Below are 15568 nucleotides of genomic sequence, written 5' to 3'. Positions count from 1 at the left end.
TGAACAGGAAATGCGCAAATTCAGCGATTTTGATGATAAAAAGGATCAAAATTATTGGAATCATACAGAAAACAAATGTATTTTATGTTATCATTAGTTTTTACTTTTTCAACTTTTCATGATTACCTGCCTCCCCTGACCGCACGTCCCTACTGCACAGCTCCATTTAACTTCCAAATCTATTTCTCCTTCACCAATTCACCCAGCTGTGAAGCTGAAATTTACGACTGGGTTTTCCTACAACTATTACAGTGATTTTCCACATCTGAGCTTTCCATTATAAATTGGGTTTTGATGGTTTAAATTGGAAAAGTCTGCGGTGGGTTGGCACCCTGCCCGGGATTAGTTCCTGCCTTGTGCCCTGTGTTGGCTGGGATTGGCTCCAGCAGACCCCCCGTGACCCTGTGTTCGGATTCAGCGGGTTGGAAAATGGATGGATGAAATTGGAAAAGTGTTGACAGTGGAAAACTGAGTTGGAAGTCTTTGAAGGTTTCGCTGGTAATTTCACTTTAAAGTACCCGCGCCTCGCGTTCGTCACAATCACGTGGCCAACCGAGTTACGCCTGCGGGATCTTTCGCGCGCATGTGGACGCACAGAACGCCGGGAAATGTAGTTTTCTTTTCTGCCGCTTTCGTTGTTTTTTTTTTTTTACGTCATCAAGTGTCCACGCTCGGCCTCAGTGGGCCACACGGTGCTGATTGTGAAGAGGTTGTCAATAGAGGGCGCCGTCGCGGAGGACGGAATATTAGAAAGGTGAGCGAACGAGGAGTCGGGGAAGAGAGAGCAAGCGAGTGAGCAGCCTCTTCCAAAATTGAAAGAAAGAAAGCCAGCCAGTGAAGAGAGAAGAACATTTCATAAAGACAGAGCGACTACGAGCGTTTGCGTACGCCAGGCATCCACTGCATGGACCTGAAATAAAACTCCCTTCCTCCCCCGCCCAGCCAGCACCATTTTCCCCTGTCCTGCCATACGGAGTCGCCCCCCGTCCAGCGCGGGCCATGCTGTCTTCTCCAAGGTAATGAGCCGAAGAGCCCTCGGGTCTCGGCTGAGCGGCGCCCACAGACTGCAGCGGAGCTGGAATGACTGGCAGAGTAGGTGAGTGTCGCTTTTGGCGGGTCGGCGTCGCGGGGAAAGACCGGGGATTCCTTCCGGGCCTGCGCCGCTGCGGTGTAAAACAAGAAAAACCGAAAAGACGCGTGCCACGAATGGACAGTGGGGGCGTTCGAGGAGCCTGTTTAAACTCGTGGGTCTGTTTTGGGAGAAAAAAGAAGAAACGTGTACAGTGGTGGAGAAAAGCAGGGTGCCATAGAGAGAGTATCGTTTGAAGCGAGAACTCCTCAGACTGGATGGACTCTGCGCGGAGCGAGCGGTGGGCTTCGCCGGCCTGCCCCGCAATGTACAGCAGCGAAAGTAGACCAAGTGCCTGCACTGTCAGCCCCCAGTCATCCGTGAGCCTGGACTCTGTGATGAAAGGTACACACCATTGGCCAGAACCCTTATTCATTTCCTAACCCCTTTGTCGCCCGTTGATGTGTGGAACAGGAAGCCCGGCTTGTGGTCTTTGCCCGCGGCCACATGCGTTTGGATTTGCCGCACATACGAGGCCACGGGCACGCTGAGTGGCTAACGAGTCGGGTGGCCTTGGATTTGAGGTTTGGTAAACCCACACAGACGCCATCCTTGATCCCACAGGTTTCTCTTCACTTAGATGTGTAGAACTTAAGAAACTGGACAAACTAGACGAGATGACTCCATCAGGCATTTTGGTTTAGCCAGTTAGCTGCGCTGCTCTGATATCTCATCCAGATACTATTTAAAAGTTGTCAAGGATTCTGCTTCAACTCCATGGCTTGATAGTTTGTTCCAGGCTCTCTCAGCTCTTTGTGCTTCCCCTTAATGTCTACTGGTGGTCCTTAAGTACAGGATTCACGGTTAAGTTGAAAGAATTCACCTGCATCTACCTTATCAGTGCCTTTGGGAATACTGAAGACTTAGATTAGGTCCTCATGCAGTCTCCTCTGCCCGAGACTAAACAGGTTTGAATTTCTGAGCCTGTTGTAGTGGGACATGACCTTAAGTCCTGGGATGCACGTAATGGCTCTCCTCTGCACAGCTTCAAGTGCTGTTATGTCTTTCTTGTAGTGGAGTGACCAGAACTGCACACAATACTCCAGATGTAGTCTATTTGGTACATTATATAGTCTAGGGGTATATAGTAAAGGCCAAGTCCCACCCCAGAATGTTGTACCACCTGCCCAGGGCCTCCTCACTAATGTAACCCCAATGCCATAAACCTGGATCTTGGTTTCTGTTAACGGCAGTCTCCACAGCTTGGACATTGAAATCCCAACCAAAAGCAGGAGAAAAGTAACTTGCAGTTTACATTTAACTACTAATTCTTGGGGCTTCCACAGAGGATCATCTTTTTCCATCTCTCTCTGTCATCGTCATCTTGCTCTGTCACACCCATCACCTGCATGTCCTCTCTAACCACATCCTTAGACCTTCCTCTTTTCCTCTTACCTGGCAGCTCCATCCTTAACATCCTTCTCCCAATATACCCAGCATTTAACTTCTTGTCAGAAAAACACACACACAAGTCTAAGATGGTTCCAAGTCAGTGTAAAACAGAGCCAGGTTCATGGCTGCCCAGTCATGCTGCTAGAACAGCCTGTTTATTTTAGAAGTAGCTGTGTAAGCCCGGGCTCCTAGAAACCATGGATTTGGACACTTTAATCAATCGGTTGCATCGGTTGTGCATTAATGGCTAAGCGAGGTTCTCTTTCCTCGGCAGTTTCGTTTTGCAGATGTGCTTGCCTCGATTGTGTATTAGCAGCTAAGCTCTTTTCTCTGTGGTTTCACTTTGGCGACAGTCACTTTCTTTGATATTCATGCTGTTAGCTTCGCACTTCCGGGCTGGACAAACTGACACGCGCACATCCATGCTTAGACGTTTATATATAAGAAGATAGAACTTCATTTGTCCCCAGGGAAGAATGTGACTTTTTACAGAAGCTCTTTCAATAAATATATACAGGGATGTGCAAAAGTAAGTTAGTTTACAGTCCTCAAGGCCTGAAATTTCAGCACTTGTGAGATTGTACTCGAGTGCACTGTGCCACTCTTTTGAGTTAATGATCTAATGTAATAATCATAACCTGCATGTCTTTTTCCATACAAACTGTAAACCTCCTTTTTCCCCACCCGTGTATATATACAGTGCATCCAGAAAGTATTCACAGCGCTTCATCACTTTTTCCACATTTTATGTTACAGCCTTATTCCAAAATGGATTAAATTCATTTTTTTCCTCAGAATTCTACACACAACACCCCATAATGACAAAGTGAAAAAAGTTTACTTGACGTTTTTACAAACTTATTAAAAATAAAAAAAACTGAGAAATCCCATGTCCATAAGTATTCACAGCCTTTGCTCAATACTTTGTCGATGCACCTTTGGCAGCAATTCCAGCCTCAAGTCTTTTTGAATATGATGCCACAAGCTTGGCACACCTATCCTTGGCCAGTTTGGCCCATTCCTCTTTGCAGCACCTCTCAAGCTCCATCAGGATGGATGGGAAGCATCGGTGCACAGCCATTTTAAGATCTCTCCAGAGATGTTCAATCAAGTCTGGGCTCTGGCTGGGCCACTCAAGGACATTCACAGAGTTGTCCTGAAGCCACTCCTTTGATATTTTGGCTGTGTGCTTAGGGTTGTTGTCCTGCTAAAAGATGAACCATCGCCCCAGTCTGATGTCAAGAGCGCTCTGGAGCAGGTTTTCATCCAGGATGTCTCTGTACATTGCTGCAGTCATCTTTCCCTTTATCCTGACTAGTCTCTCAGTCCCTGCCGCTGAAAAACATCCCCACAGCATGATGCTGCCACCACCATGCTTCACTGTAGGGATGGTATTGGCCTGGTGATAAGCGGTGCCTGGTTTCCTCCAGAGTGACCATCGGGTTCTTGGTCACTTCCATGACTAAGGCCCTTCTCCCCCGATCGCTCAGTTTAGATGGCCGGCCAGCTCTAGGAAGAGTCCTGGTGGTTTTGAACTTCTTCCACTTACGGATGATGGAGGCCACTGTGCTCATTGGGACCTTCAAAGCAGCAGAAATTTTTCTGTAACCTTCCCCAGATTTGTGCCTCGAGACAATCCTGTCTCGGAGGTCTACAGACAATTCCTTTGACTTCATGCTTGGATTGTGCTCTGACATGAACTGTCAACTGTGGGACCTTATAGACAGGTGTGTGCCTTTCCAAATCATGTCCAGTCAACTGAATTTAACACAAGTGGACTCCAATGAAGCTGCGGAAACATCTCGAAGGATGATCAGGGGAAACAGGATGCACCTGAGCTCAATTATGAGCTTCATGGCAAAGGCTGTGAATACTTATGTACATGTGCTTTCTCAATGTTTTTATTTTTAATAAATTTGCAAAAACCTCAAACGTTTTTCATGTTGTCATTATGGGGTGTTGTGTGTAGAATTCTGAGGAAAAAAATGAATTTAATCCATTTTGGAATAAGGCTGTAACATAACAAAATGTGGAGAAAGTGATGCGCTGTGTGAATAATTTCTGGATGCACTGTACATACCTCATATGCTCTGCACACACGTCAGAATGACTGAAAAGAAAGACAATGTGAAAAGGATTGAAAAGAAAGCTTTTGCCTTGGTAGTTGCAGTGAGGAAAAGGAAGGATGAAGGTTACTGAACATTAGCAACTCTGAAAGTTTTCAGCTGTTTGTTAATACTTTATTAACGCTAAAGTGATACGTTAGATATGTGCATTCCATTATTAACATGTCTTTCTTTCTATTTGTATATCATGCTCTCGTCTGCCAGTTTCTAAAACTGTTCTGAAAAGGATGATCGAGTGATCAGGTTTACCAAAACTACTAATATTGTAACGCTGGCACACTGGACCGGACACAGGGAGACGCTTTGCAGACCGCTTGTGTCAGGTTGATTAAAACAGCACTAACGTGTTCTCAAAAATCTGTCGTTCTTGGGAGGTCTTCATCCAGGTGTGGATCAGCTTACTGAAAGAGGGGTGTTATAGAGTGCGATGACAGGGCATGGATTGGCATGGGGTGCTGTGCAACGGACAGGAGAACAACGTTTGGGTTAGTGAGACAGGAGTGGAGAATCGCTGCCAGTGCAGTGCGCATTGGAGTGGTGGAAGTGAAAGGCGGCCTAGCATGGAAACTCTGTTTTGGCTGCCATTTAACTGCTGGTCCGTTTTAAGTAGCACTAGTCTACATTGATGTGGGACTCCTATCGTGCAATGATTTCAAAAATATGTGAGGCAATTTAAAAACATCATTCTTCTTTTTCTTCTTTTGGCCACTCCTGTTAAGTGTTCCCACAGCGGATCATCTTCTTCCATATCTTTCTGTCCTCTGCATCTTGTTCTGTTACACCCATCACCTGCATGTCTTCACTCGCCACCTCCATAAACCTTCTCTTAGGCTCTTCTCTTTGCTCTATCCTTAACATCCTTCTCCCAATATACTCGGCATTTCTCCTCTATAATAAAATAACAAAAAAAAAATCATGTTAAAGAACGTCAGCCTCTCCAGGAGTGCTGCGGCCTGAGTTTGTAAACCACTTGTATTGCTTCGGTGCAATGTCCCATGATTTAGATTCAGAAGTTTTTACAATATAACCTAACATCATATTTGCCTTTTTGATTGTTTAGATCAGGGGTGTCGAACTCCAGTCCTGGAGGGCCACAGTGGCTGCAGGTTTTCATTCTAACCATCTTCTTAATTAGTGACCAGTTTTTTCTGCTAATTACTTTTTAATTAACTTGACTCTGGCCCTTTAGTTGTTTCTTTTTCCTTAATTAGCAGCCAAACAATAATGAGACACAAAACAAGCCGCCACATCACACAATATCTGAAAATAAAGAAAGGTGATGGTCTCAGTAAGGTTGATCTCTCAACTCACCAAAATACTTTGACGATGTTCTTATAAAAAACAAAAAATCAACAGTTTTGGAAATGTCTGCTGTTGCAGAACGAGAGCAGCAACAAGCCATGGAGTTAAATGACGAGTTTAATTCACAGCAAGCATCGGCTTCTCATTAAGAAACTGGTTGGAGTTTGAAGCCCCAGTTTAAGGTGGTCATCTGTTGGCGCATTTCACATCGCATTTCTGTTTGGCTGTTATTTAATGAGGAAACAAATCAATTCAGAGGACTGAATCCTTCTAACATGGCTGTTAAAATAAAGGGGGGGAAAAAAAGTGAATTCGCAGTGAAAACTGGTCACTGATTAGGAAAAGGGTTAGAATGAAAACCTGCAGCCACTGTGGTCCTCCAGGCCTGGAGTTTGACACCCCTGGAAATGCTGTCAATATAAACCCTTAAATCCTTTTCAGAGGTTGCTTCCTTCAGGACCGGTGTCTCCCATCTTGTATTAAGCCCATGTGTTGTAGCACTTTGCACTGTGTTTTCCAAGCGTTTGTTGTTTTCTGAAGCTTGTCCAATTCTTTGTTTTTGCTGCCCCCACAGCATCCGCCATTCCTCTAATTTTAGTACCATTTGCATAATTTCACAAGTTTACTAACCATATTGAAATCTTAGTCATTAATGTAAATCAGAAAAAGTAATGGACCCAGGACAGGCCCCCGAGGGTCTCCAGTGATAACTGTGTTCCATGTGGAGTATTCTCCTCATCGCTCTGTGTACTCTGTCTTGTGCCAGTTAACCAACCCGAGATCCAGTTTGGTAGGTTACCTACAGATTCTAGATTCAGAATTCATCTTTGGTGTGGGATAGTGTCAGAGCTTTGGTGAAAAGTCTTAGTAAATGATGCTATATGTTTTAGATTTTGTTTGAACAGGCAACTGCAATATTTTTCCCAAAAAAAAGTGGTTTAGCAAGATCTTCCTCTCTAACACTTTGTCCACAGAGGGAAAGTTGACTTTTTATAGAAACTCAATTGAAAAGTATTACAACAATCAAAAATCCCACTCTCAAATACACATAACAATGACTAGAAGGAAAGAAAACTAAAACGAAAGTCCTGATTTTGCTAAAGATAAAAATGGAAGACCCTGTGTGGTGCTACTGTTTGCGTGGGGGAGCCACAGTAGCGTGCATATACACATTTCTGCTGGATGATTCTTTGGGTGAAGTCTTTGATGCTGGCGTGTCAGAGAGAGCATGTGCAGCGTTGTTAATGATGGCTGTAAGTTTTGATATCATTCTCTTCTCCACTATGACCTCCAGCAGGTCCAGAGTGCCTCCCATGACTGAACCTGCCTTTTTAATTAACTTGTATATTCGGTGGGCCTCTCTTGAAGTGACGTTACTAGTCTAGGAGACCACAATCAAACTGGCCATCAGAGAGTCATACAAAATGTAAAAGACGTTCTTACCAACGTTAAAGGAATGCCGTCTCCTAAGGGAAAAAAAGAGCCTGCTGTGCCCTTTCTTCTCTGGTTCTTCTGTGTTTTTTTTAGACCAGACCAGCTTTTCATTGATGTGGTGCCCGAGTACTTGTAGTAGGAGTGCACCACCTCCACATCCACTCCCTGTGTAGTGATTGGTCATAGGGGCATTTTGGTGTGTTGAAAGTCAATAAGCAGTTTCTTGGTTTTGCTGATGCTGAGTTGCACAAATTCTCAAAGCTCTCCCGCTGACTCCTCTCCTCAGTTTCATCCCATTTGTCAACACACCCCATTCGTGCAGAGTCAGCAGTGAATTTCTGCACTTGACGTGACCTGGTGTTACCTTTTCTGTTCACTCTCACACGATAAATATATCTTTTGTACAGTAATCCCTCCTCCATTGTGGGGGTTGCGTTCCAGAACCCCCCGCGAAAGGTGAAAATCCGCAAAGTAGAAACCATATGTTCATATGGTCCTTTTTATATATTTTAAGCCCTTATAAACTCTCCCACACTATTATAAACATTTCCCGCACAATTATACAGCATAAACCCTTTGTATTCTCTTAGATATTAGGTAAGATTCGTTGAAATTATGTATGTAAACACAGTTTACATACAGTAAAACCTAAATATTATTTTAAAGATATCGAGCGTCTCTGATATCACATATGTTACAGCCATTACGACAGACAGGCCACCAGCAATAAATACGTACAATGCAAGAAAAATTGTATACAGTAAAATGTGTGTACAGTGACACTAAATTATGTACATGTAATAAGTACTGTACGTAGATAATTAATTATGGTTACTCACCAACAATGACACGACGACTTGTCCGATAACGATGAGTTTAATTTTACTGCACAACAAAGAAGAGCGTTACAGCTCTTCTAAAGGAGCCTCTTCAGGTGATTGTGTAGCACTGCCGTTGTTCTCCTTCCAGCACTCTTCAATCCAAATCCCTAAAGCAGATTCCATCCAGACTACTGCCTTATCACGTCCACTTGCAACTCGTTTTGCGCCCTGGTTAAAGTACACTGCGGCCATAGATCTTATATGCTTTTCCTCCTTTTTAAATAAAAAGAATCGTGGACTCATTGATGCTGTAATGGTGTCCTGCAGCGGTGTAGCTGTTCCCTTCCTTCAACATATCCAAAACTTTTACCTTTTCTGCAATCATTTGCATCTTCTGTTGGCACTTGGACATGGCCCCTGAAGCAGTAGCAGGAGCACGTTAATGCTGAATGAGTGAGATGAGACTTCCTGGTTAATGCAGCACTCCGTCGCTGAGCCAATCAGCACACAGGAACTCTGTGTGCTCTGATTAGGTAGCTTCTCAGCCATCCACCAATAGCGTCCCTTGTATGAAATCAACTGGGAAGACCAACTGAGGAAGCATGTACCAGAAGTAGAAAGACCCATTGTCCGCAGAAACCCGTGAAGCAGCGAAAAATCCACGTTATATATTTAGATATGCTTACATATAAAATCCGCGATAGAGTGAAGCCGCGAAAGTCGAAGCGCGATATAGCGAGGGATTACTGTATAGCATCTTTCATGTGTATCTGTTTTTTTATTGTGTGCCTGTCTGATATATCTGTTGTACAGTGTCTTATCTTTGTCTTTCTTTTTTCATATAGCGCCTTTCATATGTATCTAGTCTCCCAGCTCCACATACTGCCTTTCCTTTTCATATAGCAGCTTTCACATTTATCTCTCTATCTAGTCTACCAGCTCCACATACTGCGTGCTTAGACCTACCCTTATTCAAAATTAGAAATGAGTCAAACCAAAACTATAGGATGACTACTTTTGATTCGGTGGGCCCCTCCTGAAGTGGTTACTGGTCCTGCACCCCACAGAATTAAAGATCAAACTGGATATCATAGAGTTGTAGAACGTGTAAAGGATGTCACTCCCCACATTAGAGGTGCACAGCCTCCTAAGAAAATCGTCTGTTCTGCTCTTTTCTTATATCGTTTCTCTGTATTATAAGACCAGTCCAGCCTGTCATTGATGTGGACCACCAAGTATTTGTAGAAGCTCACCGCCTCCACATCAACATTTATTTATATTGCATGTTTTCATACAAATGATGTAGCTCAAATTGCTTTACCAGATGAAGAAAGAGAAAATATAAAAATTAGGCAATACTAAGTAACAAAGTATAAAGTAAGGTCCAATGGCTAGGAAGGACAGAAAAACAAAACAAAAAAAAAATCTGCAGTAGTTCCAAGACCATAAGACCACCCAGCCCCCCTAACATTAATGATCCCAATCAGTCCTCATGGTTTTCAGGGTTTACGTGGAAAAAATTAGACGATGATGATGGTCATGTAGACATCTGGCCTTCAATCCATCAATGTAAGGACTGCATGGCGCCCTGATCAGGTGGCGGTGGCACAGATTGCCACCACAGAAAAACCGGAAAAAGAACAGCAGAGAAAGTAGGGGTTAGTATGGATTGTGGAGCCATGAAAAAAAATAATTCGATGCATATTCAGAAAATCAGGGTTACACTAAAATGAAGTGATGAGAAAGCCATGTTAAAATACAGTGGAACCTCGGTTTGCGAGGATAATTCGTTCTGGAAACGTGCTCGCAATCCAAAGCACTCGTATATCAAAGCGAATTTCCCCATAAGAAATAATGGGAACTTGGATGATTCGTTCCACAACCCAAAACTATTCATATCCATCCATCCATTTTCCAACCCGTTGAATCCGAACACAGGGTCACGTGGATCTGCTGGAGCCAATCCCAGCCAACACAGGGCACAAGGCAGGAAACAATCCTGGGCAGGGTGCCAACCCACCGCAGGACACACCAAGCACACACTAGGGCCAATTTAGAATCGCCAATACACCTAACCTGCATGTCTTTGGACTGTGGGAGGAAACCGGAGTGCCCGGAGGAAACCCACGCAGACACGGGGAGAACATGCAAACTCCATGCAGGGAGGACCCGGGAAGCGAACCCAGGTCCCCAGATCACCCAACTGCGAGGCAGCAGCGCTACCCACTGCGCCACCGTGCCGCCCCAACTATTCATGTATAAATGATTAATAAAAAATATAAAGTAAAAATACATAAAACAAATTAACCTGCACTTTTCCTTTGAAAAGAATCATGGCTAGTGTGAGTGAGTTTCTAAACTCTTGTGGGATTCCGCCCAACGGGAGGACACGTGGAAGAGTGTCCCGAAGTAACCGCAGGCTCCCAGCGCTGTAGCAGTTCACTGTAAAAGCGAATCCAAAAAGATTGTGGACATGCTATAAGCGCCTGCCGTTGATGGGTGATACAAGGAACAAGGAATATTATAAATGCGCAGGGCACGGTATTACTTGGCCACTAACCTGGCCCCGACCTTGCCTGACTGCTGTGTCGGTGTATAGGAGAGCAGCAGATCCCGCTACAATAAGTAACCGTGCTGTTCCTGTTTTAAGCTGGTGTCGCTAAAGTACTGAGTTTGTTTTGGGATGCAAGACAGATATTCACATGTTACAATACACACACATGGTCACAATGCTGTAGTACACAGTATACGCTCGTACAGATGTTGACTATATGAGTGAGGCACGCCGACTAAGACTGAGCATGGGAGACTATTACCCACAATCCTGCAGAGAGAGAGAGAACCACCATCGGCTTAGTTGTGATCACGTGACACTCGGCAGACAAAGCGTATACGTACTACTCGTATTGCAAGACCTCGCTCGTTTATCAAGTCAAAATTTATTAAAAATTTTAGCTCGTCTTGCGAAACACTCACAATCCAAGGTTCCACTGTATTGGGTTTTTAGCAGTTTTTTTTAAAGTGATCCACTGTATTAGCCTGGCGAATTTCTATCGGTCAGCTATTCCGGATTTGAGGTGCATAACAGCAGAAGGCCGCCTCGGCACTTCTTTTAAGTTTAGCTCTTGGAATTCTCAGCAGACCCTCATTTGAAGATCTAAAGTTACGTTTTGGAGTGTAAAGTGAAAAGCATTCCGAGATATAGGACGGAGCAGATTATTAAAGGCTTTGTAAACCATCAGCAGTATTTTAATGTCAATTCTAAAGGACACGGGTAACCAATGTAGTGACATCAAAACTAGTGTGATGTGCTCGCATTTTCTTTTCCTACTTAAGATTCTGGCAGCTCCATTCTGCACTCGTTGCAGCAGATTGATGTCTTTTTTTTTTGGGTGGTCCTGAGAGGAGTGCGTTGCAGTAATCTAGCCGACTGAAAATAAACGCGTGAGCTCATTTTTCTGCATCTTGCAAAGTTATAAGGGGTCTAACTTTTGCTGTATTTCTCCAGAGTGGTGACCGGATGTAGTGGCTGTTTGGTGCGGTGAAAGTCAATACCCAGTTCCTTGGCTTTGCTAACACACATTGCAGACGATTCCTTTGCATCAAAAAAAAAAAAAAAAAACAAAGTTCTCCCCTCCCTTATCAGTACACCACACTGTAGGAGTACAGAATCATCTGAGAATTTCTGCAAGTGACATGACCTGCTTATCTATGTCTAGTCTGAGGTGTTCATGGTGTAGAGTACAGGAGATGGGCCTGTTCCTTGTGGTGCGCTGGTATCGCTCACCCATATCAGAGACGCACAAACTGCAGTCTGCTGGACACCCTCGCCTCCTCCACCTGCGTGGATTAATAGAACACATATCATGTATTTACACTCTCATTTCACAGGCCTGCTCTGTCAAGTGTGCATAATCTCCCAGCTTCCACGTGGGATTCCTCCTACAGGCCAACCCCATGGTGTTACATTAAATGCCGACGCTGAGTTGGCACATTGTGTCCAGTAACGGAGTGGGGTGTTTCATGTCTGCTGTTTCACAACTTGTCGTTGCTGTGTTAGGGTCTGGCAACTGTGAAGCTGTACTTGGGGGAGAAACAAGTCTAGATAAATGAAAGGGACAATTGAGGGTCTTTTGTTTACTTTTCACACGCCCTGTTTGTCCATTATAGAAATCTTTTTTTTCCTAAGCCAAAGGTGTCCTTCTATTTTAAAATGTTAAAATGATCGTGCTTTGTTTGGCCTCACTGTGATTAACTTTTGATTTAAAATGCTCATTCATTTAAAATATCACAGGCAGCTGGAGGCAATCCTGGCAGCAACCAGTGCAAGGCAGGCCCACCTGCTCGTTGCAGGGCCCTCGGACAGTGCGTTATTTTCAGTTTGCCAGTGACGTTAACCTGCGAGATGTGAGAGAAAGTCCACATTAACACAGTCGTCAGGCCTGAAGCCTGCTCTGTGTAGCTGTAAGTTAAAAGTTTATAAGGTCACTAGCTGTGTAAGCCCATGCTGCTAAAAGCCTGGGGTCCTAGAAACTGTTGAAATCATCAGAAAAAAATTGAAATGTAGAGATGTCAGGTAATTGAAAAGAACTACTGTGGGCGTCTCTCTCTCTCCTAGGTGTCATTTTGCCGATATGCTCGTCTCGCTTGCGTAAGAGTTTCTCTATTTTCTTGGCGGTTTTATTTTGGCAACAGAGTTGCTTTCTTCTTCCGACTTGTTAACTTGGGGGTCCACCTTGCCGGCTCCCTGAGCTTCATGCTGTATTAGACTCGCACTTCTGGGCCAGACACACACACACACAGACGTTTAGTTTTCTGTTTCCTCACAGGTGGAGCCCTTACACTGACTCCACCTCTCATTTACCGGGCCGGACAGACACACACACTTCTTCCACGTGTTGACATATATAAAAATAAAAAAGATTAGGGGTTCCCCCCCTGTTCGCTTTGCTTGCTGAATGCACCCCAAGGAGACGCAGTCGCTCCTCCAAAACCCCCTCTTAAACGGTGATGCAATGGGAAATGTAGTTTTTATTTTATTTTATTTATTTATTTTTTTAAACCTCCTCTTTGCTCGATCAGCTGCTGGATTGCTGCTGCTACCATGCCACTTGATCTGCATCTTGCACGGTGCTTTGAACATTTAAAAGCCTGTATAGCAGCTGTCCTACTCTGTGTTTTATTTCCGGCCCCGGGCATGCTTAAATCTCTTGGCACAAAGTCTTGTCCAGCGGGACGTGAGTTCTTCATATTTTTTTAGTTTAGAATTTAAAAGCAGAATAAGAATTTGAAAATCTAACAACATCACATTAAAGTTCGATAAATTCTGGAAAGAACGATACCAACCGTGTGTATATGTAGGTTTTAAAATAAGCCAGATTTAAAACGTCACATAAAATCCATGCATACAATCATTGCACTTTTAGGCTTAGGATTTTTTATATCTATATATAAATATTTTTTCATGACATTTGTAGTCTGAATCACAATCTGATTGTATGGGTGGTTACCTACCAGGTAACGCTTGTGGTTGGTCTGCAGGTCGGCAAACATCCGCCACGGTGCCCTCTTTCAGTTGCGAGAAGCAGATCGTAGAATGGTTGAATAGTTTACTGTCAAATAATGCAGAGAGTATGTGACACGTGTTTCGCCCTAATTCTGGGCTCATCAGGCGTACACACTCACTGCACCCCCCTCTCGGGGAATTGAACCTTGGACGTCCGCGAGTGTGTACGACTGATGAGCCCAGAATTAGGGCGAAACACGTGTCACATACTCTCTGTATTTGACAGTAAACTATTCAACCATAGATACATAGAGAGAGAGTAGATTATGGTCATGTTTATAGAGCACAGCAGTGTCCACCTCTGTTCTGTTGTGGTGATAGTGTAGCCCGCACTGTTTTATTTTACAGTAATGTAGACTTTCGTTGTTCCCTTGTCTCAATGTTATAGTTTATAGGGGTCATCATTGTCGCATAATAATAATAATAATAATACATTTTATTTATATAGTGCCTTTCCCATGCTCAAGGCACTTACAGAATATAATAAAGAACGACAGAATATACAGTATATAGCATTGTACAAACCAGATAAATAAAGAAGATTAAGACAGTAAATTCTGAAAAAAAACAGACAACATAATTGATGGTCTCGCACACACACATACAGGTTACATTGGCATCTTGACAGAGAAGTAAACTGAGAGAAGGGTAATAGTCAAGTTCAGCTAAAAGCCTTCCTGAACAGATGAGTTTTGAGTTGTTTTTTAAAAGAATTCATGGAGTCAGCTGACCTGATTAATTTCGGTAGGTCATTCCAGAGTCTGGGCGCTATACAGCTGAAGGCCCTGTCACCCATAGAGTGTAGATTAGTGAGGGGCACAACAAGATTACCAGAATCAGAGGACCTTAGTGGGCGGGCAGGCACATAGTGATGGAGAAGGTCACTGATGTAGTTTGGTGCGAGGTTATTTAAAGCTTTGTAGGTTATTAGTAGAATTTTATATTCAATTCTGTAGGACACAGGGAGCCAGTGAAGACGGAGCAGGATGGGTGTGATGTGCTCGCTGCTGCTGGTTCGAGTAAAGACTCTTGCAGCTGAGTTTTGAATAAGCTGGAGCTGTGATGTAAGATTAGAAGGGGCACCTGCCAGTAGGGAATTACAATAATTGATGCGGGATGTGATAAAAGCATGGACAAGTTTCTCAGCATTAGAGAAGGAGAGGAAGGAGCAAACACGGGATATGTTACGGAGGTGAAAGTAAGAAAGTTTCTTAATGTGATTTATGTGGGCGGAATAAGTGAGGGAGGAATCAAAAATGACACCAAGATTTTTTACAGTAGAGACAGGTCTGATAAGATCACTGCCAAGATGGACTGGGAAGGAGCTCATTTTATTAAGTTGCATTTTAGTCCCAATTTGCAGGAGTTCAGTTTTATTGCAATTTAATTTTAAAGAGTTCTGCTCCATCCAGGTTTTAATTTCACTAAGGCAGGTTGTGAGCTGAGAAAGCTCTGATGAAATTCCACTTTTAACATTGAAATAGAGCTGGGTATCATCTGCATAAAAATGATAACCCCCTTGGCCATATTATCCGTAGTTATGGCCAAGGGGAAGCATATAAATACAGAAAAGCAGAGGACCAAGGACAGAGCCCTGAGGGACTCCTTGTGTGACTGGCACGGAGTTGGATCTGCTGTTGCCAAGACTAACAAACTCTTGCCTATCAGTCAGATAGGACTTGAACCACTGGAGGGCAGTGCCAGAGATACCCAGCATGTTCTCCATTCTGGACAGTAGGATGTCATGTCTGACTGTGTCAAATGCTGCACTGAGGTCTAACAGAATTAATATGCTGGT

The 15568-nt window shown here is 43.7% G+C and overlaps 1 protein-coding gene across 1 annotated transcript in view; it reads left to right on the top strand.

Annotated features, from left to right (window-relative positions):
* The first annotated feature begins 662 nt into the window (after nucleotides 1-662).
* The window catches only part of smg1 (SMG1 nonsense mediated mRNA decay associated PI3K related kinase), a 167618-nt gene continuing 152712 nt past the window's right edge, over nucleotides 663-15568 (top strand). Inside the window, 1 exon segment of the mRNA XM_051933950.1 lies at nucleotides 663-1096. Within this exon segment, the coding sequence (XP_051789910.1) occupies nucleotides 1020-1096 (77 nt within the window). The 5' untranslated portion in view covers nucleotides 663-1019.

The sequence above is a fragment of the Erpetoichthys calabaricus genome, chromosome 11 (assembly GCF_900747795.2).
Source record: "Erpetoichthys calabaricus chromosome 11, fErpCal1.3, whole genome shotgun sequence".
Taxonomy (NCBI): domain Eukaryota; kingdom Metazoa; phylum Chordata; class Cladistia; order Polypteriformes; family Polypteridae; genus Erpetoichthys; species Erpetoichthys calabaricus.
Note: the sequence above shows the minus strand (reverse complement) of the source record. Positions and strands in the feature narration are given on the sequence as shown.